Here is a 22,483-nt window from a genome sequence, read left to right on the forward strand (position 1 = left end):
AAGTTATATATTACATGATATATGATATATAATCATAAATTATATATGACATGTGATACATATTATATAAGTCATATATAATATATAATATACTATATATTATATAACATATATCCTAAATATTATGTATAATTTATATATAATATAATATATAATTTGAGACCAATGTGGCCAAGATGGTAAAACCCCGTCACTACTAAAAATACAAAAATTAGCCAGGCGTAATGGCAGGTGCCTGTAGTCCCAGCTTATTCAGGAGACTTGAGGCAGGAGAATCCTGGATCCAGGGGGCGGAGGTGGCAGTGAGCCAAGATCTCACCACTGCACTCTAGCCTGGGCAACAGAGTGAGACTCCGTCTCAAAAAAAAAAAAAAAAAAAGGATTCTGTACAAGAGGAGCAGGACGAGATAGCAGGAATGAGGAAGGAGCAACATTTCTTTGAGTCTATCTTTCTGTTTTGTTTTGTTTTCACTGTTAGATGATGTTAATGTTCTAAATAGTAAAAATAAATAAATGAAATTAGATCAGTATACATGGGGGAAAACTCTAAATGCCAACTGAAACCAATAAACTCAACTCTCTCTTTTTTTTTTTTTTTTTTTTTTTGAGACGGAGTCTCGCTCTGTGGCCCAGGCTGGAGTGCAGTGGCCGGATCTCAGCTCACTGCAAGCTCCGCCTCCCGGGTTTAAGGGCCATTCTCCTGCCTCAGCCTTCCGAGTAGCTGGGACTACAGGCGCCCGCCACCTCGCCCGGCTAGTTTTTTGTATTTTTTAGTAGAGAGGGGGTTTCACCGTGTTAGCCAGGATGGTCTCGATCTGCTGACCTCGTGATCCGCCCATCTCGGCCTCCCAAAGTGCTGGGATTACAGGCTTGAGCCACCGCGCCCGGCCAACTCAACTCTCTTTCACAAGCGCAAAAACTACAGTGAAATGGAAGGGCAAAGAATTAGTTCAAATAACATTTGAGGCTGGGCTTGGTGGCTCATGCCTATAATCCCAGCACTTTGGGAGGCTGAGATGCATGGATCACTTGAGGCCAGGAGTTCAAGACCAGCCTGGCTAACATAGTGAAACCCAGTCTCTACTAAAAATAGAAAAATTAGCCAGGCGTGGTGGTGCATGCCTGCAATCCCAGCTACTTGGGAGGCTGAAGCAGGAGAATCGCTTGAACCCAGGAGGTGGAGGTTGCAGTGAGCTGAGATTGTGCCACTGCACTCCAGCCTGGGCGACAACAGCGAAACTCAGTCTCAAAAAAAAAAAAAAAAAAAAAAAAAGAAAAAGAAAAAAAGAAAAAGAAAAAAGAAAAAAAATAGTATCATTGAATAAAGGAAAAAGAATATGATGGGCCTCCAGGTGTGATAACCTGAGGACACAATATCGTTTATGTAGCAATCCAGCCAGGAACATAGGAGATTCTATACCATAACTGGCCTGTATTCTTCAAATATATCAATTTCATGAAAGACAAAGAAAGGTTGAGGAACTGTTCCAGATTAAGGGAGACTTAAAAGACTTGTATTTTTAGTAGAGACCGGATTTCACCATGTTGGCCAGGCTGGTCTTGAACTCCTGACCTCAAGTGGTCTGCCTGCCTTGGCCTCCCAAAATGCTGGAATTACAGGTGTGAGCGGTGGTGCATGCCTGTTATCCCAGTTACTCGGGAGGCTAAGGCAGGAGAATTGCTTGAACTTGGGAAGAGGTTGTAGTTAGCCAAGATCGTGCCACTGCACTCCAGCCTGGGTGACAGAAGACTCTGTCAAAAAAAAACAAAAAACAAAACAAAAAAAAAAGAGAGAGAGATTTGACAACCAAATGCAACGTGTGATTCTGAAATGGATTCTCTACTGGAAAAATAATTGCTATATTAAACATTTTGTGGGCAATTAACTACATCAGAACATATATTATAAGTTAGATGTATATCATTACATTATATCATTAGATCTGTAGATTATCACATGTTGATGTTAAATTTCCTAAATTTGGTAATACAATTGTGGTTATATAAAGGAATACCCTTATTAGGAAATAATCACTGAAAAATTAAGGGGCATAATGGTATGATATATGCAGCATACACCTAAAGAATTCAGAAGGTAGGCCGGGCGTGGTGGCTCACGCCTGTAATCCCAGCACTTTGGGAGGCCGAGGCGGGCAGATCACAAGGTCAGGAGATCGAGACCACAGTGAAACCCCGTCTCTACTAAAAAAAAAAATACAAAAAATTAGCCGGACGCGGTGGCGGGCACCTGTAGTCCCAGCTACTCAGGAGGCTGAGGCAGGAGAATGGCGTGAACCCGGCAGGTGGAGCTTGCAGTGAGCCGAGATCACACCACTGCACTCCAGCCTGGACGACAGAGTAAGACTGTGTCTCAAAAAAAAAAAAAAAAAAAAAAAGAATTCAGAAGAAATAATAGTAAACATTTTCCTATAACTATCAATCTGCTGAGAGAATGATAAAGCCAATATGGTCATATGTTAAAAATCAGTGAATCTGGGTTCTTTTTATAATTTGTGTAACTTTTCTATAGATTCGACACAATTTCAACATAAAATCAGAAAAAATTACTTTCTTACAGGGGGTGAACTGAATATAAAACAGGTCAAATAGAAAACTAATAGTGAGATAGTGTACGTAGACTCCAATGTATCTCTCAGTGCTTACATTAAATTCTAAACAGACTAAAAACTTTTTTGTTGCTGTTAGAGACAGGATCTCTCTCTGTCACTCAGGCTGGAGTGCAGTGGTGGGATCATAGCTCACTGTAGCCTCGAACTCCTGGGTTCAAGTGATCCTCCCACCCCAGCCTCCCTAGTAGCTGGGACCATGGGCATGTGTGTGCCACCATGCCCGGCTAATTTTTTAATTTTTTTTTTTTTTGGTAGAGATGAGTCTCACTACATTGCTTAGCGGGGGGTCTCAAACTCCTGGTCTCAAGTGATCCTCTGGCCTTGGCCTCCCAAAGTGCTGGGATTATAGACATGAGCCACTGTGCCTGGCCTAAAGACTTTTATTAAAAAGAAAAATGGGCCGGGCACAGTGGCTTACTTTGGGAGGCCAATGTGGGCAGATCACCTGAGGTCAGGAGTTTGAGACCAGCCTGGCCAACATGGTGAAACCCTGTCTCTACTAAAAACACAAAAATTTGCCAGCCATGGTGATGCACACCTGTAATCCCAGCTACTTGGGAGGCTGAGGCATGAGAATTACTTGAACCCAGGAGGCAGAGGTTGCAGTGAGCCAAGATCGTGCCACTGCACTCCAGCCTGGGCGCCAGAGTAAGACTGTCTCCAAAAAAAAAAAGAGTAAAAATGGAGGCAAAACCTCCCTAACTATATAAATATAAGAATACAGAAAGGTTCAAGGAAGAAGGTCACAAATATGTATACCAACTGGTAGACTACATTGGTACTGAACAAAATTAGCTCAGAATTACTGCTTAGAAATTAAGTGGGCATTTCATAGATGTTAAAGAGACCAGCCCACCTGCAAATGTTAACAATTCTAAATACTGATGCACTCAATTGCACAGTTTCAAAACATATAAAGCAAATTAACAGGACTAAACTGAGGCTGGGTGTAGTGGTTCATGCCTGTAGTCCCAGAACTTTGGGAGACCGAGGTGGGCAGATCACCGGAGGTCAGGAGTTCGAGATCAGCCTGGTCAACATGGCAAAACCCCATCTCTACTACAAATACAAAAAGATTAGCTGGGCATGGTGGTGTGTGCCTGTAATCCCAGCTACTCGGGAGGCTGAGGCAAGAGAATCGCTTGAACCCGAGAGGCGGAGGTTGCAGTAAGCCGAGATCGCGCCACTGCACTCCAGCCTGGGCGACAGAGTGGGACGCCATCTTGAAATAAAATAAACTGAGAAAGAGACAAATCCACAGTCACAGCGAGAGAGTCTAACGCCTCTCAACCCCTGACAGAAGAAACACAGAAATAATTCCATACCTATTGAAGATCTGAACAGCAAAATTAGATTTGATCTAACAATAAATATCAGCACTGCACCCAACACTGACATGGCAGACATTGTTTTGTAAGTGGGCACATATCCCCTACATTGTATTCTGTCACTACTTCCCCCTGCCTTTTTTTTTGGCTGTTGACTTGAATGCCTGGATATTTTTAGTGGAGTTTTCATATTCATACATTCTTTTGGGGATGTATAGGTAGGTCAGTTTCTTTGAAAGGCAGTAGGGAGGGAAGTTATCTTGCCAGGCATCACGGTCCACACTCTCATTCTGTTTCTCTCCTTGGAAGGAAGACACTAATTATAGTTCACTGAGTACCATGTCATCTGACCCTGACCTCACCTGCAGAATCCAAGGCAACAAACCCTTGATACACACTCACTCCAAGGATCCACTGGGGATTTAAAGATGGAAAAAAAAAAAAAAGTTTCTGCCTTCAAGAATTTCAAAGCACTGTGAGAAGGGCAGAAGCATATGTAATTAACCAGAATTCAGGATGAGAAGTACCATTTTTAACTGTTTGGAAATGGTGTTATGAAACAGCATTACAGAAAAGGTGTCTGCCTCAAGAAAAACAGACTCATGAGAACTCTTTAGGGTCTTCATCAGGGATGACTTAGTTATAAGGAAGGTGTTCTTGCCCTAGCCCAAGTCAGAGAAGTCATTCGGCTGAGAGGTAACCAGGAGCTTCATGAAACCTGGGAAGAATGAGTGAGGCTGAGCCTTGGGAGGGACTTACACGTGGGCAATGGGAGTCCACAGACCAGGTTTTCTCTGCCCGCCTCCTTGGGGCCACCTGGCCGCTCGTGGCTGCTGTTCGTGTTTGCTTCGTGGCGGGCTGCAGGCTGGCTTTGTCTTCTTGGTGTGCACATAGCTGCTCTAGCCTCATGTCTTCACGATTCAAGTTGCCACTGGAGACCAATTAGAATCTCTGAATCCCATTTCCAAATACACAGAGAAGAATGATGGTTCACCCTGGGTAAGACAGCCGTGGGCAGCCGGTTGTGGGCAGGGGTCATGAATGTGGTCTCAGCCAGCTCTCTAATAAGAGGATGTGGGCAAGGAAGGTGTCACCAAGCAGAAGGGCTGGCTGCTCCAAGCACTAGAAGCCAATATGATGACACCACTATTTCTGAGTGAAGAAAAGCTTTCTGTTATGGGTTGACCAACAAGGAGACAGGCGTTCAGCTCAAATCTGATTCTGTGCTGGCTTTTAGGCCGTACTTTTATTAGCAAACGTTTAGTGGCTGGGTTCTAGGATTAGCAGGAGATTGGTGGAAAGAAAGGGGAGGTCTGGAAAGTCCTTGCACATGTGCAGTTCCCTCTCCATGCCCCCTCATGGGTCCCACGTACGAGTTTGTGGCAAAGTAGTATGAAATCTACAGTGGAAATTTGGGCTGTGATGTCCACAAGCTCCTTCAGTGCAGACTCCAGTTGGCAATATTGGTTCAACTGGTTTCTGCCAGTTTTATTATCTTACAAGTGGAGGGAGTTTCAGTGTTTCAGCAAATTGTTTCTCTTCTTATCCGCCATCTTGCAAGCTCAAGAATTTCTGTCAGTCATTGGTTTTAGTTAACTCTTTGGGGCATAGTTTCAAAGATAACATACCTGACACAAACGAGCTGACTGTTGGGTCTTCAGGCACCTCTCTACATGGCTAATTACTGCAGTTGAGGCAACTGGCAAAAAAAAAAAAAAAAGTTACTTACTATTTTCATTGCTTATTTGGGAAAAGTGTTTGTCAGAATAAATCTAACGGTGGCTAAAGGTTACGTGGGAGACATTCGTGTCAATTCTAGCCAACATTATCAGTGTTTGCAATGGTTCCCTGAAGGATGGGAATATTGGTAAGTGTGTAGGTGCTGAGGCAAGAGACTGAAGGCACAAACTGTTTCAGTATAATAAATAAAATAGTTAGAATAAGAATAGTTATAATACAAATTAGATATAGAGATGATCATGGACATTATCAATCATTAGTATAAACATTATCCATCATTAGCTTTTAATATTACTCTTCGTTGTATTACTAATATAACCAAGGAATAACCAGCGGGTATAGGGTCAGGGGCTGAAGGGACATTGTGAGAAGTGACCTGGAAGGCAAGAGGTGAGCCCTCTGTCACGCCTGCGTAAGGGCCGCTTGAGGGCTCCTTGGTCAAGCGGTAACGCCAGTGCCTGGGAAGGCACCCGTTACTTAGCAGACAGTGAAAGGGAGTCTCCTTTCCTTGGAGGAGTCAGGGAACACTCTGCTCCACCAGCTTCTTGTGGGAGGCTGGATATTTTCCAGGCCTGCCTGCAGTCATCCGGAGGCCTAAACCCCTCCCTGTGGTGCTGTGCTTCAATGGTCATGCTGCTTGTCCGCTTTCATGTTCTTCCTGTACTCCTGGCTCCTCTTTGAAGTTCTTAGTAGACAGGGGTAGAAGAAATAGTGAAAGTCTTTCTTTCCCTTTTAGGCAGCCGAAGCAGACAGCATTTTCTGCTGAGGTATGCTGCCTTCCCTCTCTGCTTCGGCTGCCTAAAAGGGAAGGGCCCCCTGTCCCAAGATCACATGACTTGCTTGACCTTATCAATCACTTGGATGATTCACCCTTCTTACCCTGACCCCTTGTCTTGTATGCAATAAATATCAGCAAGCCCAGCCATTCAGGGCCACTACCGGTCTCTGCGTCTTGGTGGTAGTGGTCCCCAGGGCCCAGCTGTTTTCTCTTTAACCCTTTGTCTTGTGTCTTTATTTTTCTACAATCTCTTGTCTCCGCACATGGGGAGAACACCTGCTAAGCCCCACAGGGCTGGACCCTACAGGTAAGACCACACACAGTGCCAAGGACAGTGCCAGATCTACTGCAGGAACTTGAAGATGTCTTTTTCCTTGTACTGGACATGTATTCCCAGCATCTCTTCCCATCTTCTCCCTTCCCAATAGTACTCTGGCTTTCCTAGCCAGGTGATTTATGTGTGATTATTTCCACATTCCAACTCCAGAGATAGAAACTGACTGATCCAAGTCATCTACTGAACCCATGCCCCTGGTCACAGTGGTTGGCTCTACGACGGGCACATGAACCAAGCCAGGTCCAAAAGGCTCCAGTACTGGCCCTTTGAGCTATATTGGAGGTACACTTTCCCCACTCTGAACTTGGACCAGGAAACATACAGACCTTGAGAGCAGTGGGCAGCTATTCTAGAACCAGGAGTGGGTCTGCAAGAATGGAGTGGAATATGTTTACACTCCTCACAGCACAGCAGTGGAGTGGGCAGAAAGGCCTGGGACCTGGACCACCACTGAAAAAGCACCTTAAACTCCACATGGCCAATTCACAATACTTTTTTCCTGCTCCTCCCCCAGTATGTCAGGTCAGAATGGGTGAGACTGTGGGGCAATAACAACCCACCCCCAAATCTCAGTGACTTAAAACAATACAGGTTTATTTCTTACAGTACAAGTTGAATGCCAGTTGGCAAGAAATCTCTGCTCCTCACCATCCTTATTCCAGGACCCAGGTGGACAGAGCAGCAGCCACCACTGGGGAGAGAGAGTTCTGGACGATTTTGCAAGGGGAGTTGAATGCTCTGACCCAGAAATGACGTATCTCATTGTGAAGAACAAGTCATAAGGCCCCACATAGGTGAAAAGGGGTCAAGAAGAGGGGAGAACCAGAATATTTGTTGAACACCAATCATGACTAACACATAATCTTCTCCATCTCAAGAAAAGGCACCCTTTTATGTTCATAATATTAGGTTCATTTTTTAAAAAAAAGAGAAATCAAGAAGAGGCACCATTATACACCCAGTTATGCAAGCCAAGAAAAAAATTGGTTCCTCATAGTCTTTCCCCTATTCCTAATGTCTCATCTGCCAGCAAGTCTTTTTTTTTATTTTTAATTTTTGTGGGTATGTAGTAGGTATATATATTTATGGGTTACATGAGATCTTTTGATTCAGCCATGCAATGCATAATAATTATATCAGAGTAAATGGCATATCTATCACCTCAAGAATTTATCCTTTTGATATGGTATAGCTGTGTCCCCACCCAAATCTTACCTTGAATTATAATAATCTCCATGTGCCAAAGGTGGGGCCAGGTGGAGATAACTGAATCCTGGGGGTGGTTCCTCCCATACTGTTCTTGTGGTAGTTAAGTCTCACGAGATCTGATGGTTTCATAAATGGAAATTCCCCTGCACAAGCTCTCTTCTCTGCTGCCATGGCAGACGTGCCTTTGCTCTTCTTTAATGTTCCGCCACGATTGTGAAGCCTCCCCAGCCACGTGGAACCATGAGCCCATTGAACCCTTTTCTTTATAAATTTCCCAGTCTCACGTATGTCTTTATTAGCAGCGTGAGAACAGAATAATACACCTTTGTCTTACAACATTCCAATTATACTTTTAGTATATACAATTAAATGCACAGTTAAAATGTACAATTATTTTTGACTACAGGTGCACTGTTGTGCTAGTAAACACTAGGTGTTACTCATACTTTTTGGTACTCGTTAACCATCCACTTCCCCTCCACTCCCCCACTACCCTTCCCAGCCTTGGGTAACCACCCTTCTACTCTCTATCTCCATGAGTTCAATTATTTTAATTTTTAGTTCTCACAAGTAAGTGAGAACATGTGATGTTTGTCTTTCTGTGCCTGGCTTATTTCACTTAACATAATGACCTCCGGTTCCATTTATGTTGTTATAATGCCAGCAAGTCCTATCAGCCCTACTTCCTCTCTCTACCCCACCTACCATTCTGTTCCCAAACACCATAACGTTGCACTTGGACTACCGAAGTATCCTGATCACTGGTCTCCCTGCTTCCGATCGCACACCTCACCCACACATCTGATTTCCACCCAGCATCTGTGGTCGGCTGATCAATGCCGCCCCCCTCTGAAATATCCACTTCCTAATCTCTAGGACCCGTGAATATGTCATGCTCCTTGGCCAAAGGGCCTCTGCAGATGTGATGACAATTACGAACTTTGAGATGAGGGAGATTATCTTCTATTATCTGGTGGTTCCAATCTAACACACACCAGTCCTAAGTGGAGACTCTTTCCCAGCTGAAGTCAAGAAGATGCAGCAAAGAGACAGAAGGAATGTGAAGCTTGACACCCTGCTGGTGGTCTTGAGATGTAGGAGGCTATGCAGCAAGAACCAAAGAGAGGCCTTGAGGAGCGAAGGGTGGTCCCTAGCTGAGAGCCAGCCAAGAAATGAGAACCCTGGTTCTTCAACTGAATGAGCCTGGAAACGGACTCATCCTTGGAGCTTCCAGAAGGGAGCCTAGGTTTCATCTTCCTGGACTCTATGTAGAGGAAACAGTCATGCCCTGCTCTACCTGGACTTCTGATTACAAAACTGGAGACCACATGTTTGTGATGTTTTAAGCCTGTACGTTTTTGATCACTTGATATGGCAGCAATAGAAAAATACAGTATCACAGAGATGCTGTTTGAAACACAAATGAGATAATGTCACTACCCTGCTCAAAATCTTCCACTATTTTTCAATCACATCTGGGAACAAATTCAACTTCCTTATGGTGGCATGTGTGGTCTGCCTTCTGCATCCTTCTACTCTCTCATCTCCCATGTGCTGCATCTGACAGGCGCACCAAGCTCCTTTCTGCCCAGGGCTTTGTGATACTGGCTTAGCGGCCTGGAGGCTTCTTCCCTCCAATCTTAGTATAGAGTGATTCTTCTGGGTGTAGTCATTGAAACCTTGGCCTAAATATCTCCTCCAAGAAGGCTTTCTGAGCGCCCAAACCCAAGGAGCCACCCACTCATCTCTACCACAGCACTTTCATTTCTCTTAAAACATTTGGAGTTTTCTGTAATTTTTCTTATCTGTTGTCGGTATCCTCTACTAAAATGTAAGCTCTATGAGAATATGGAATGTCTTAGACACTAATGTATTCCCAAGGCCTTTTAGGTATCAACAAATATTAACTGAATAAATCTAATTACTAGGATATCAGATTAAGCCTTACCTAAAGGCCTAAAAAAGTTAAATGTGCTAAAACATTCCCTTTATGTAAGACAACCTGGGTTAGGTTTTCTGAAACTTGTGTAAATCAAACATAAAATTCTAAGGCCCCCCAACCACCTGAATGGACCCCTCCTTTCAGCCAAGGGCATTCTGAAGTTAACCTGAAAAACTAGTTCAGGCCATGATGGGAAGGGGGAACTGGACATGCTTCATTATACCCTCCTTACTTTGGGAATTATGGATAGAACAGACTCTTTAAGTCTGATAAGAAACATTTACAATCTACTGTCTCTGAAGCCTGCTACCTAGAGGCTTCATCTGCATAATAAAACCTGGGACTTCAGAGTCCCTTACCGTAACTCGGACATTCCTTTCTATTAACAATAACTCTTTCAACCAACCGCCAATCAGAAAAATCTTTTTTTTTTTTTTTTTGAGACGGAGTCTCGCTCTGTAGCCCAGGCTGGAGTGCAGTGGCCGGATCTCAGCTCACTGCAAGCTCCGCCTCCCGGGTTCACGCCATTCTCCGGCCTCAGCCTCCCGAGTAGCTGGGACTACAGGCGCCCGCCACCTCGCCCAGCTAGTTTTTTGTATTTCTTAGTAGAGACGGGGTTTCACCGTGTTATCCAGGATGGTCTCGATCTCCTGACCTCGTGATCCACCCGTCTCGGCCTCCCAAAGTGCTGGGATTACAGGCTTGAGCCACCGTGCCCGGCCCCAGAAAAATCTTTAAATCTACCTATGACCTGGGAGCCCCCCACTTTGAGTTTCCCACCTTTCTGGACTCAACCAGGGTACATTTTACATGTATTGATTGGTATCTCATGTCTCCATAAAGTGTATAAACCTAAGCTGCACCCCGACCACCTTGGGTACATGTCATCAGGACCTTCTGAGACTGTGTGTCATGATGTGTCCTTAACCTTGGCAAAATAAACTTTCTAAATTAAGACTTGTCTCAGATACTTTTGGTTTACACTTGCAATTTTAAATTTCGTAAATGATACACCCTTGGTTTTCCCTTAAGAGGTCATCATAACCATTTCAATTTAGTGCAATAATAGGATCTTTTGAATTAATGTTTATATCATAAACCTATCCTCATGCCCTTTTCTCACCTCTTCCTCTGGCATAGAGTAGGTACTCAGTAAGTTCTCACTGAAGAAACCATTGAGCTACATGATGGCCTAGGAAAAACTGTGTTCATAATTTTCATAATCTACCAGGCTCTTACAGATATTCAAAGATTCTGAAACATTTTCTATTAAACAAAAAGGCTGCCCACAAAAATACCACAGTCACAGTACAGCAGGTCCCCTAACAATGGTTTTGTCTATTTGAGCTGAACTATTAATTATCAGTAACCCCCAAAGCACCTTCTTAGCTACAGAGTGAATCCAGTGAGATCAAGTGTTGTAAAAAAATAATAATAATAATTAACAGCAGTGAGTGCCAAATGAGCAAAACTTATGTAAATAATCTCAGTAGAAATGAGAGATAATTGTTCACAGGTGTCATTTCCTGAGAAAAAACATACACCTTTTCTTGCAAGAGAAAATGCTAATAGTTTCATTAAATTTATGAGCCTTAATTAGCTCACTGCGGTTCTAATTACCCGGCTAGTCCTGAAATCATGTTCCTTCACTCCTTTCCCTTTCTTAAGCAGATTCATGCACAATCAGCCCCTTCTACTTCTTTATGAATATGTGCACCTTGGCAGGGCTTTGGCATTTATCTTCAGCAACGATAATGTCTCCTCTAAGAACATTCAATCAGTGTCTCTTCGTCTTTGTCCATGGCTCTATTTTTCTGTCTCTCTTCCGCACCCATACACAGACACAAACACAAATCCATTTCCTTGTGTTGCAAAGACACACCTCGGGACTTACTAAGAAATTGATTTCTCTGTAAAACTGTTCTCTTTATCTCCTCCTCAGTCCCTGAAGTTTTTTTTTTTTTTTTGCTTTTAAAGATATTTTCTACAGCAAGAATAGTTAACATAAAATTACTAAGGGCTCTTCAGTATCTGTCAGACTCACCTGTAACTTTGTTCTTCAGGCTTTTCTCTTTCATATTCTAATTTTGAAGATGACTGTAATAATAATCCTGCAGCTTTCATCTAATGTACTTACCATGTGCTAGATATTGGGCCTACTACTTGAAATGTTATCTCATTTAATCCACCCCACAACCCAATAGGTAGATTATGATTACACCTCCATTTACAAAAGAAGACATGAAGCTAAGAATATGAGTAGCATGCTCAAAGTGATACAGGTTCATTCTCTTTCCTCTTCTTGTGGGACTCCAGTACCACTTACAGAATGGCATAAATGTACCAAAATACATTCCATGCTCTCCTTTTTCTTTTTAAATAAAAATAGGGGCTGCACATGGTGGCTCACGCCTGTAATTCCAGCACTTTGGGAGGCCAAGTCTGGCGGATCACGAGGTCCAGAGATCGAGACCATCTTGGCCAATATGGTGAAACCCCGTCTCTACTAAAACTACAAAAATTAGCTGGGCATGGTGGGCGGCGGTAGTCTCAGCTACTTGGGAGGCTGAGGCAGGAGAATCACTTGAACCTGGGAGGCGGAGGTTGCAGTGAGCCCAGATCTTGCCACTGCACTCCAGCCTGGCAACAGAGTGAGACTCCATCACAAAACAAAACAAAACAAAACAAAACAAAACAAAACGGGTCTCACTATGTTGCCCAGGCTGGTCTCAAACTCCTGAGGCCCAACCTATCCTGCTTTGGCCTCTCAAAGTGCTGGGATTATAGGTGTGAGTCACCACACACAGCCTTTCCTTTGTTTTTCACGTTCTCCCCAACCCACAATGTTTTAGTCTGGATATTTTCTTTTCTTTTTTTTTTTTTTTTGAGACAGAGTCTCGCTCTGTTGCCCGGGCTGGAGTGCAGTGGCTGGATCTCAACTCACTGCAAGCTCCGCCTCCCGGGTTTACGCCATTCTCCTGCCTCAGCCTCCCAAGTAGCTGGGACTACAGGCGCCTGCCACCTTGCCCGGTTAGTTTTTTGTATTTTTTAGTAGAAACGGGGTTTCACCGTGTTAGCCAGGATGGTCTCGATCTGCTGACCTCGTGATCCGCCCATCTCGGCCTCCCAAAGGGCTGGGATTACAGGCTTGAGCCACCATGCCCGGCCTGGATATTTTCTTCTAACCTATTGTCCAGTTGATCAATTCTCTCTTCAGCTGTGTCTAACCCAACAGTGAACACTTAATTCATTGCACTTTTTCAGTTCTAGTATTTCCATTTTGCTTTTATAAAGTTTTCAGTTACTCACCTAAATTCTCCATCTTGTCATTTAAAGTCTTAAATATGATAAGCATAGTTATTTTAAAGTCTATGCTTCAGGCTGCAATATTTGATTTGCCTGTGGCTCTGTTTCTACTTCAATTGTTTCAGTCATGTTTTTTTTTTTTTTTTTTTGAGACAGGACTCTGTCACCAGGCTGGAGTACAGAGTGACATGATCACGGCTCACTGCAGCCTCGATATCCCAGGCTCAGGTGATTCTCACACCTCAGCCTCCTGAGTAGCTGGGATTACAGGCATATGCTACCACACCTAAGTTTTTGTATATTTTGTAGACACAGAATTTTGCTTTGTTGTCCAGGTGTCAAATTTCTGGGCTCAAGTGATCCTCCCTTCTTGACCCCCCCCAAAATGCTGGGATGGCAGGTGTGAGCCACCACACCTGGTCTCAGTTTTTAAAAATTATTCCTGATTATTTTTTATTGAGTGCTACACTGTGTATATAAAAAGTATAAAGATAATTTGAAGCCATGAATAAGGTTATCATCCTTCATAGCAGATTTACATTTGTTTCTGGCAGGTAATTTGAATAACAGCCTCTACTCCCAGAATAAGGTATAGCCTCTCTAGAGTCTCAGCTGAATGCCTGGGAGATTCACCATGGTCTCTCAGTCCCAGCTGCACCCAAATTCCAAAGTCTCCTCAGGATTGTGTAACCTCTGAAATTTCTGTTCAGTTCTGCCACTGACCAGAATGTTCCCTGCTAAGCCTCTGCAGGCTAGGAACTGACCGAGGACCCAATGGGAAATTCTTAGGTTTTCATTATTGTAATTCCCTCCTCTCTGGTGCTCTGCCCCTCCAACCCCCTGCCAAATCCCAGCCACCTTAGCAGCTATCAACTCAAATCTGCTTCCTCCAGGAAGCCTGCCATACTCTGCTTGGGCTCCATTTTCCTGTGCCACAGTTTGGAAAAGCCTCTAAGGGAGAAAGCCTAGGTGACCCTGGGATTCACCTTGTGTGCCTCCTTTCTGTCAAAGTTTACAAAAGCCGTATGTTAACCATTATCACCAGGCCCTATTCTTTTAAATTTTTTTTTAAGAGACAGGGTTTTGCTCTGTTGCCAAGCTGGAGTGCAGTGATGCAATCATAGCTCACCACTGCCTCAAATGCCTAGGATCAAGGGATCCTCCCACCTCAGACTCCTGAGTAACTGGGACTACAGGTGTGTGCCATCACTCATGGCTAATTTACAAAACATGTATTTTGTAGAGATGGGGTCTTGTTATGTTGCCCAGGCTAATCTTGAACTCCTGACCTCAAGTGATCATTCTGCCCTGGCCTCCCAAAGCACTGGGATTACAGGTGTGAGCCACCATGCCTGGCCCAGATCCTGTCCTTTTAAACTGTGGTAGGAAGAATTCTAAGATGGCCCCCAAGATTCCCACTGCCTGAGGAACATGCCCTGCAGAGCCCCTCCCCTTGAGTGTGGATGAGCCTATGAATATAAACGCCACTCCTACTTATGTAATTAGGCAAGGCTATATGGCAAAAGCAAAAGGATTCTGCAGATGTAATTCAGGTCACAAATAAGCTGATTTTGAGCTAACAAAAATGGAGATTATATCGAGTGGGTCTGACTTAAACCAGGTGAAACCCCCCCTTTTTATTTTTGAGACAGTCTTGCTCTGTCGCCCAAGCTGGAGTGCAGTGGCGCGATCTCAGCTCACTGCAATGCCCAGGCTGGAGTGCAGTGGCGCAATCTTGGCTCACTGCAAGCTCCACCTCCCGAGTTCACACCATTCTCCTGAGTCAGCCTCCTGAGTAGCTGGGACTACAGGCGCCTATCACCACCCCCAGCTAATTTTTTGTATTTTTAGTATACACGGGGTTTCACTGTGTTAGCCAGGATGGTCTCAATCTCCTGACCTCATGATCCGCCTGCCTTGGCCTCCCAAAGTGCTGGGATTACAGGCGTGAGCCACCGTGCCCGGCCAAAAAACTCTTGAAAGAGGAACAGGAGAGATGATTTCTGATGGCCTTGAAGAGGCTAACAGTCATGCTGTGAATCACCTAGAGAGGGGTGGCCTCTACGAGTTAATGGCCTCAGTCCCAGGCATAAGGAGTGTAATTTTGCCACCAGCTTGCGTGAACTTGGAAGAGGTCTCCTAACTCCAGATGAGAAAGCAGCCTGGCTGATACCTTGATTGCAGCCTTGTGAGACAGGAGAGGACCCAGCTAACCTGTGCTTTGGCTCCTGATCCACAAAACCTTGAGATAATAGACGTGTGTTGTTTCAAGCTGCAAAATTTGTGGTAATTTGTTATGTAGTAATAGAAAACGGATACATTCTCTGTGTTATTTTGGTGTGACAGTTGGACTAGCTTTCCTAAAACTTGGGGCTCTCCCTATTCTATGGCTGAGACTAAGTGAACTTGGGAGTCATCCCCTCTTTAAAAGTGAGAAAGAATCTGGCTGTGTACCCTTCTTGTCCAAATGTCCTTTGTGACCTTTGAACCCCATGCCAGAACTTTCATGGGTCTATTCAAGTTTTTAACTTCTTTTTTCAGGCCACATTGACATTTTCTATTTTGTTAGAAAGTCACCCATTTCCTATAGGTTATTTATTTTTGTTACAGAATTGTACATGTTATCCTCATATAATTATTATTCCTGACTCTGGAATTACATTTTTTACATTTCTACTGTTTTATATTTTTGTTGTTTTGTCTTAATCAGGTTGGCCCAGTGTTTATCTGCTTCATTTTAAAAGAACTGAATTTTGAATTTATTTATCCTTTTTACTATTTGTTGCATTGATTGATTTCAGCTATCTCATAAATTTTATCTTCCTAGTTTCCTGGTCTGTTTCGTTGGGTTTAATTTCTCTCTTTTCATTATAAAAAAATTCCAAACTAGCTTAAACCATATGTTTTCATTGTTAATTTGTTTCATCTAGATGCCCCACAAAATTCTGACACAAATCCTAGACATACACTTGCCTGTAAATATTTCAGTACATATTTTAAAATATAATGACTTTAAAGAAACTTAAGAAAATGTCCATATCACATATAAGAATTATTGAGATGGGACTGTTCCCTTGAGCAAGGGAACCTCTTCGTGAGTGAGAACTGGAGTGGCTGTTTCACTCAGCCTGCTGCTGGCCACTCCTCCCGAGAGGGAGTATGCGAGCAAGTGAGTGCAGGAACTGGAGGGAAGGAAGGCTGGAACTGGCCAGTTGCTCCTCTCTGGCAGAAGGCAGGCTGTGCATGGGCCCCACAGCAGCATCCAAGCCCCCGCCCTCTTGGCACCTGGGTTCTTGTCCGGCATCCAGGAAGAATCAGGTCACACGAATGGACTGAAGGGTATTAATATGTGGATGATTTTATTGGGTGATGGAAATGGCTCTCAGTGGGATGGGAGTTGGAAAGCGGATGGTGTGGGAAGGTGATCTTTCCCTGAAGCCACGTCTGAAGTTAGCTGGGTCTATCCATAGTCTCTGCTGCTCAGCTGCTTGTATTCCCGCCAGTTGGCGGCTTGTATCCCTGTTGTTCAGCTGCTTGAGTTGCTCTGCCACTTGAAGTATTTTTACGGGCACAGGATAGGGGTGTGGCAGCCGCAAAAGGCAACATTTGGGCAGAAAAACAGGGTCAGCTGTTTTCACTTAGGGTCAGGGTTCCAGGCTTAAGGGTGGGGTTTAGCTGGGAGCCCAGCCATTCTGTATCATTATGCTAGTTCTTTAATATCACCAATGTTCATTCAGACCGTTCTGCTAGCACAGAGGGCAAGGGCACAGACAAGTTCAAGCTGCCATCCTCCCAGAATCCCCCAGCTAATAAAGGCCTGGCTTTCAGCCTGACTGTAACTCAGAAGAAATATATTTTATACTGTACCCCCCAAACATGAATACCTACATGTATAACTGGAACAGATCTTCCACAAAACAGCACTTACATTTAACATTGGGCTGTCCTCCTCCTTCCCTCCCTCCCTCCATTCCTTTTAAATGTTGGTTGTAACCCATGAAATTGACTTCACATTATACTATAGGTCTATTATGTGCATGTTGAAAAACAATCTTACAAAGCAAACTTCTAAATAATAATGAAAAGGTTTATGAAATGAGTTTCAGACACCTTATCTGAAAGGAGGGGCAGAAAAAAAAAAAGCATTTCATCTGTCAAGTGCCTGGTGTCCATGTCAGCCCATTCCATGTTCAGTTCATTCATATCCCACATCTCTTGCTTATCTATACTATTATTCTTATTTTGCTAGGCACCACCTGTCAGTACAGAATATTTGAGATCTCACTGCCGGTTTTTTTCCATTTTGTCTTTCTGACCATTTTTGCTTGAAATTTCAACTTCCGCTTTGAACGTAACAGTCCAACACATTTGTTATCTATATACTCTAACCAAGCAGGTGCACTACCACCCATCTTCCTGAACTACTAAAGACTCAGAATTTAATTAAGTAGAAACTGTTCTTGAGGTCAAAATAAATAGCATTTAGCCCTTCAAGGATAAATTCTGCTGATAGTAGTCTTCTCTTTATAAATCTAAACTATAACCTTGGAATTCAAGTGAAACAAATAAGATGTCAAACCAAAATCCATGTGAAAAAATAAACACCCTCAACAATAACAGTTACAATTAAGATCCTGACACACCCATCTTTAGTGATTTACTCTCTTTAGCAAATATTTAATGCACTTCAACAAGCAGGTTCCTTAGGCTTTGACCTTCAAAGAAATGCAAGACACTCATGCAATTTAAAAGAGCTTTACTTAGTATACAATCTCCATACAATTCAGTAAAACAAATTATAAAAGCTCTTTGTAAGATTTTACCCAAAGGGTGTTAAAAACAGAAAACCAATTGCCACAAGAAAGTAAGACATTCTCTCATCTCAAAAGCTTTTTTCTACGAACAGACAAACACTCTCTTAGGCCAAAAGGCTGCCATGTTTAAAGTATTTGGGAGCATATTAACCAAGATACAGGATCTGATAACACTTCATTGATTTTGAGATTTGAGTTAAATTTTAAAAACCAAATATCTGTACATTAATTTAGGTAGGTTTTGGCCAAAGAGGAACTAAAATTTTTACATCTTAGACAAAATTAATATAGAATCAGAATAGACATTTTTACTTTTAATCGTGGAATAAAGATGCAGATCGGATGATGTATTTATATATGCCTTTGCCACCTGGCAGCATCCAACCAAAAACACACACCCACACCAACACAAACACACACACTCCTGTCACGCTGATCTCACAAGGGTCAGGAAAATCACCATTAACACGATGACAAACGGCCTGGGTAACATCTAACTATGCTCCTGGCTAATATACTTGAAATGAATCCCTATTTTTCAAATGCCTGTAATAAAGTGATTAGAACCTTCCAACTGAATTAGAATCTCTAATAACTACTGTGATCAGTATCAGTAGTTGGTCATTTAATAAAGTAAGTAGGTTAAAGTAGGGAATCATAACCTCAACTGTGTAACTGTACATTCGTTTGCTGATCTTCTGATATAAAGACATGAGTTTTTCCTTTGCCTAAGGGTCCAATGACTATAGTTCTACTTCTCACATAAATCACACCGATAACATGATTTGGGTCCCTTCTTCTCAGTTTAGAGTTTTAAAAGGTGGGATGAGTACTTAAATAAATCTATGAAGCAATCTAATCTCAGAAATTTTCTTGATTTGTATATTTTCCCCAATATCTTATAATTTTCCCAGCCACACCTAATTTAAAAGCGACTTTTATTGGCAACTAGCCTTTATCACTTCTTACCAAAGCATTCAACTTAATTTTTGCAGAAAGCTCTTTCTTTTCACACCCGTATTTTCTACGTGTACGTAAATACTTAACTGAGTTGTGTACTTACAAGAGGAAGCAGAGCTTGCATGTAGTAGTTTGGGACGGGCGCACAACTCAAGGGAGGGAGCCGGAGCACTGAGAACACTAGAGAGCAGCCTCCAGCTGTGCTGGGGCAGGTGGCTTACGAGAGAGATGGAGACTCCGGGGCCTGGGAGTCACATAGGCAGAGTCCGTTAAGAGCACTTCTATTGTACTTAGAGGGTCTTCTGATTGCTAACTCAGAAGCAAAATCAAGTGGGTTTTCTATCAACAGAAAACAGAGCCATTCTTTGAGGCTATCACCACCCAGGTCTGAGTGGCAGGGAGCTGCCGCCGTGGGTCTCTTGCTTCGTTCGGCCTGGTGGAGAGGCTGTAAGCCAGAGCCAGAAGTCAGATGCTCTTCTTTGCTTTCCTTCTGTGTACTCCAGTGAGAAGGTCACATTGGAGAATACTGACGAGTGCTAAAAATATTTATTAATAACATGATTCGTTGATAGATTTGGTCATCAGGAAATAAAAACTTCTACTGTACGTGGTCACAGTGTCTTGGAAAGAGTGTTAAGTATGGATTCTGTCTTGCAAGATTTTTTTGGCACTTTATATTTTTCACTGAAGACTGAGCACTAAAGGTGCTGGCAACAATGACACCTAAACTATGAAAAAGAAAAAAAATCACTGTTTGCCATCATTGCGGTGATAAGCATACAAATTTAAGTGCATGTTTCTTGTAATATTAAGACTCCAAATGCCCAAATGCTTAGATGAATACATACAGGAATACTTAAAACAAATTTAAATATAGCCGTAACAGAGGATTTTGAAAACAAAACCACAGAGTCTAACATATTGTACCTTACGTGTGCTTGGTTTCAATTAGAGTAAGGCACTCGCTGAAGGATGTACTGACCCATGCTATCAGCTACAACAGGCATGCATCATTATTGGCTTAATTATTAAGTTTCAGTACTGATTAAAACGTTTTATTACTGTATTATCCTAAACTGCAGTGGTCTCCAATCGTATTAAGGGATACAAAAAAGGTATAATTCAGGAGTTTCAGTTGCATAATTTAATAACCCAGCTACTGTCAATTTTTTATTTAAACAAGTTTTGATAAAAGCTGAGTCTGCTTGTGTCCAACATGACAGTGTAAAAGACTTTTTGAATGCTGCTTAATAAGTAGTAATTGAATATAAAATCATTTGAAAATGTGATGTAGCCATCTTGATGTCTATGGTAATTTACTTCAACACAACAGCAAGCAGAAATGCTTAAATCATTTCCACCTGGCAAGAACAGGGGAGAAAGTTAATTCCATTAGCCATCTTGATTTAATTAAATGCATAATATGTTCTTACTAGCAACTTTTACATATCCTCTTCATTAGAAATTAATTATATAAGCAATTATCAAAAAAATTTTGAGCAAGTACATATATTCTTCTTTGTTGTTTACAAATAAGCATGACTGGCCGGGCGCGGTGGCTCACGCCTGTAATCCCAGCACTTTGGGAGGCCGAGGCGGGCGGATCACAAGGTCAGGAGATCGAGACCACGGTGAAACCCCGTCTCTACTAAAAATACAAAAAATTAGCCGGGCACGGTTGTGGGCGCCTGTAGTCCCAGCTACTCGGGAGGCTGAGGCAGGAGAATGGCGTGAACCCGGGAGGCGGAGCTTGCAGTGAGCCGAGATCGCGCCACTGCACTCCAGCCTGGGCGACAGAGCGAGACTCCGTCTCAAAAAAAAAAACAAAAAAAACAAATAAGCATGACTTAGAGGCACTTGGTTACCTTTTAGTAAGGAAAAGAATTACACTACCAGGGCCCTCTCAGTAAGATTGGAGACCACAAGTCAAACTTGGTATGAAAATGCTGTCTGAAAATGCTGTCTGCTAAAAATACTGTATTAGTGAACTAGTTAAGATAGAACATTTAAAAAATATTCAGACTTTGCAAGATTCTAGGCTGTAAAAAATACAAAGGCTAAAAACACAAAAAGTTTACAAAATTTTGCAAACCCAATAAATTGAAATGAGTAAGAAATAAAGCAAAACTATTACTTGCAGGAGAGGTTAGAGTATCAGTAAGTTTTAAAATAATAACACTAAAATGTAATAAATTCTACTTGGCTACATACAGTTCTGCCCCTTTAAGGATTTACAATATGGAACTTGTAACACTTTTCTGTGCCCAGCATTCAAACACATGCGTGCACACGCACACACACACACAAATACATGACACATAGTGCTGAAGTACTCCACATTACATTTCAGACAGAGTATAACAAAATGTTTGATACAAAGCCCTAACATGATTTTTTTTGTTAATGTTAAAAGCATGACAATTGGAAAATATTATAACATTTTAAGATAAAACAGGACACTAAAGAGCTTTTTAGAAAGCTACCAATTAGTCTTCACCAGTGAAATCATATTAAATAAGCCGATCATCATTTCTAGTTGATTCAATCATAGCTGTTTTAAGCCACCTGAAAATTAAAAGTATTTCAAATCCTGAGCAGGTGCTCATCTTCCAACATGGTATGTGCCTATCCAGGTATCCATGGAACACACATCATTCTCTCCAACAACATAATTTTAGGTCACTTTTAGAAAGTTGTCAACATTTAGGCTAAAGAACATTAATGAGAAAGATAGACACACAACAAAAAAGACTTCTGCTTGTAGAAGATGCTTTCAAAGATGGCAATGTTTGTGTAAACAACTGTAGAACTTACTCATATCACAGCTTGAAGGTTTGGGCTACCTACTTACATAGGAAACGTCTACCGAGTTTCATCATGATGCAGTTTCACTGTATCAAAAATAGACACTGGGCAGAAATCTGTGCTACTTGTTTCTGGACAGCTTGTAAACGTGGAAGGTTTTGTTCTGGAACACTCTGGTGAAGTGGGCCACGTAGGGAGGCAGGTTTCTTTTGATCTCTTCACAGAAGCGAGGGTGGTCTGCAGGTTTCAAATCAGGATCATTCTCTCCTGGGCCATCCATCATCTAAAACCAAAACGAACCCAAATACAATTTTGGGGGAAAATCCTACTTACGAAAGATAGTAGGAGCAGGAATGGGTATTGGGTTTAAGAATGGTATGTGAGTGAAATTAAATTATATTATTTCAATGTCCATGGGCACTTGGAGATAATCTGGCCCATCCTTTTCCCCCTTCAGAAGTGCAGACCACGGCTGAGAAGGAGAGTGCAGCGCCACACGATGATCCCATTAATGGGAAAGCCAGAACTAGAACTCAGGTCTGCTTGCTCTTAGGAACATACTATACTGTCTCTCTCACAGAAATGAAATACAGAGAACTACTGTGATCAGAGAAAGCTCTCTAATTCATCAGAA

General features: G+C 42.4%; 2 protein-coding genes across 7 annotated transcripts in view; both read right to left on the reverse strand.

The window, feature by feature from the left end:
* PDCD5 (programmed cell death 5) overlaps positions 1-22,483 on the reverse strand; it is a 1,006,786-nt gene that overhangs the window by 86,616 nt on the left and 897,687 nt on the right. The gene's annotated exons all lie outside the window — the stretch shown is intronic.
* Positions 20,877-22,483, reverse strand: part of DPY19L3 (dpy-19 like C-mannosyltransferase 3) — a 75,231-nt gene continuing 73,624 nt past the window's right edge. For all 3 annotated transcript variants that reach the window (XM_050771986.1, XM_050771987.1, XM_050771985.1), the window contains one exon: positions 20,877-22,132. In XM_050771986.1, coding sequence (XP_050627943.1) covers positions 21,971-22,132 — 162 coding nt within the window. In that variant the 3' untranslated portion in view covers positions 20,877-21,970. The remainder of the gene's footprint in view (positions 22,133-22,483) is intronic.

The sequence above is a fragment of the Macaca thibetana genome, chromosome 19 (assembly GCF_024542745.1).
Source record: "Macaca thibetana thibetana isolate TM-01 chromosome 19, ASM2454274v1, whole genome shotgun sequence".
Taxonomy (NCBI): domain Eukaryota; kingdom Metazoa; phylum Chordata; class Mammalia; order Primates; family Cercopithecidae; genus Macaca; species Macaca thibetana.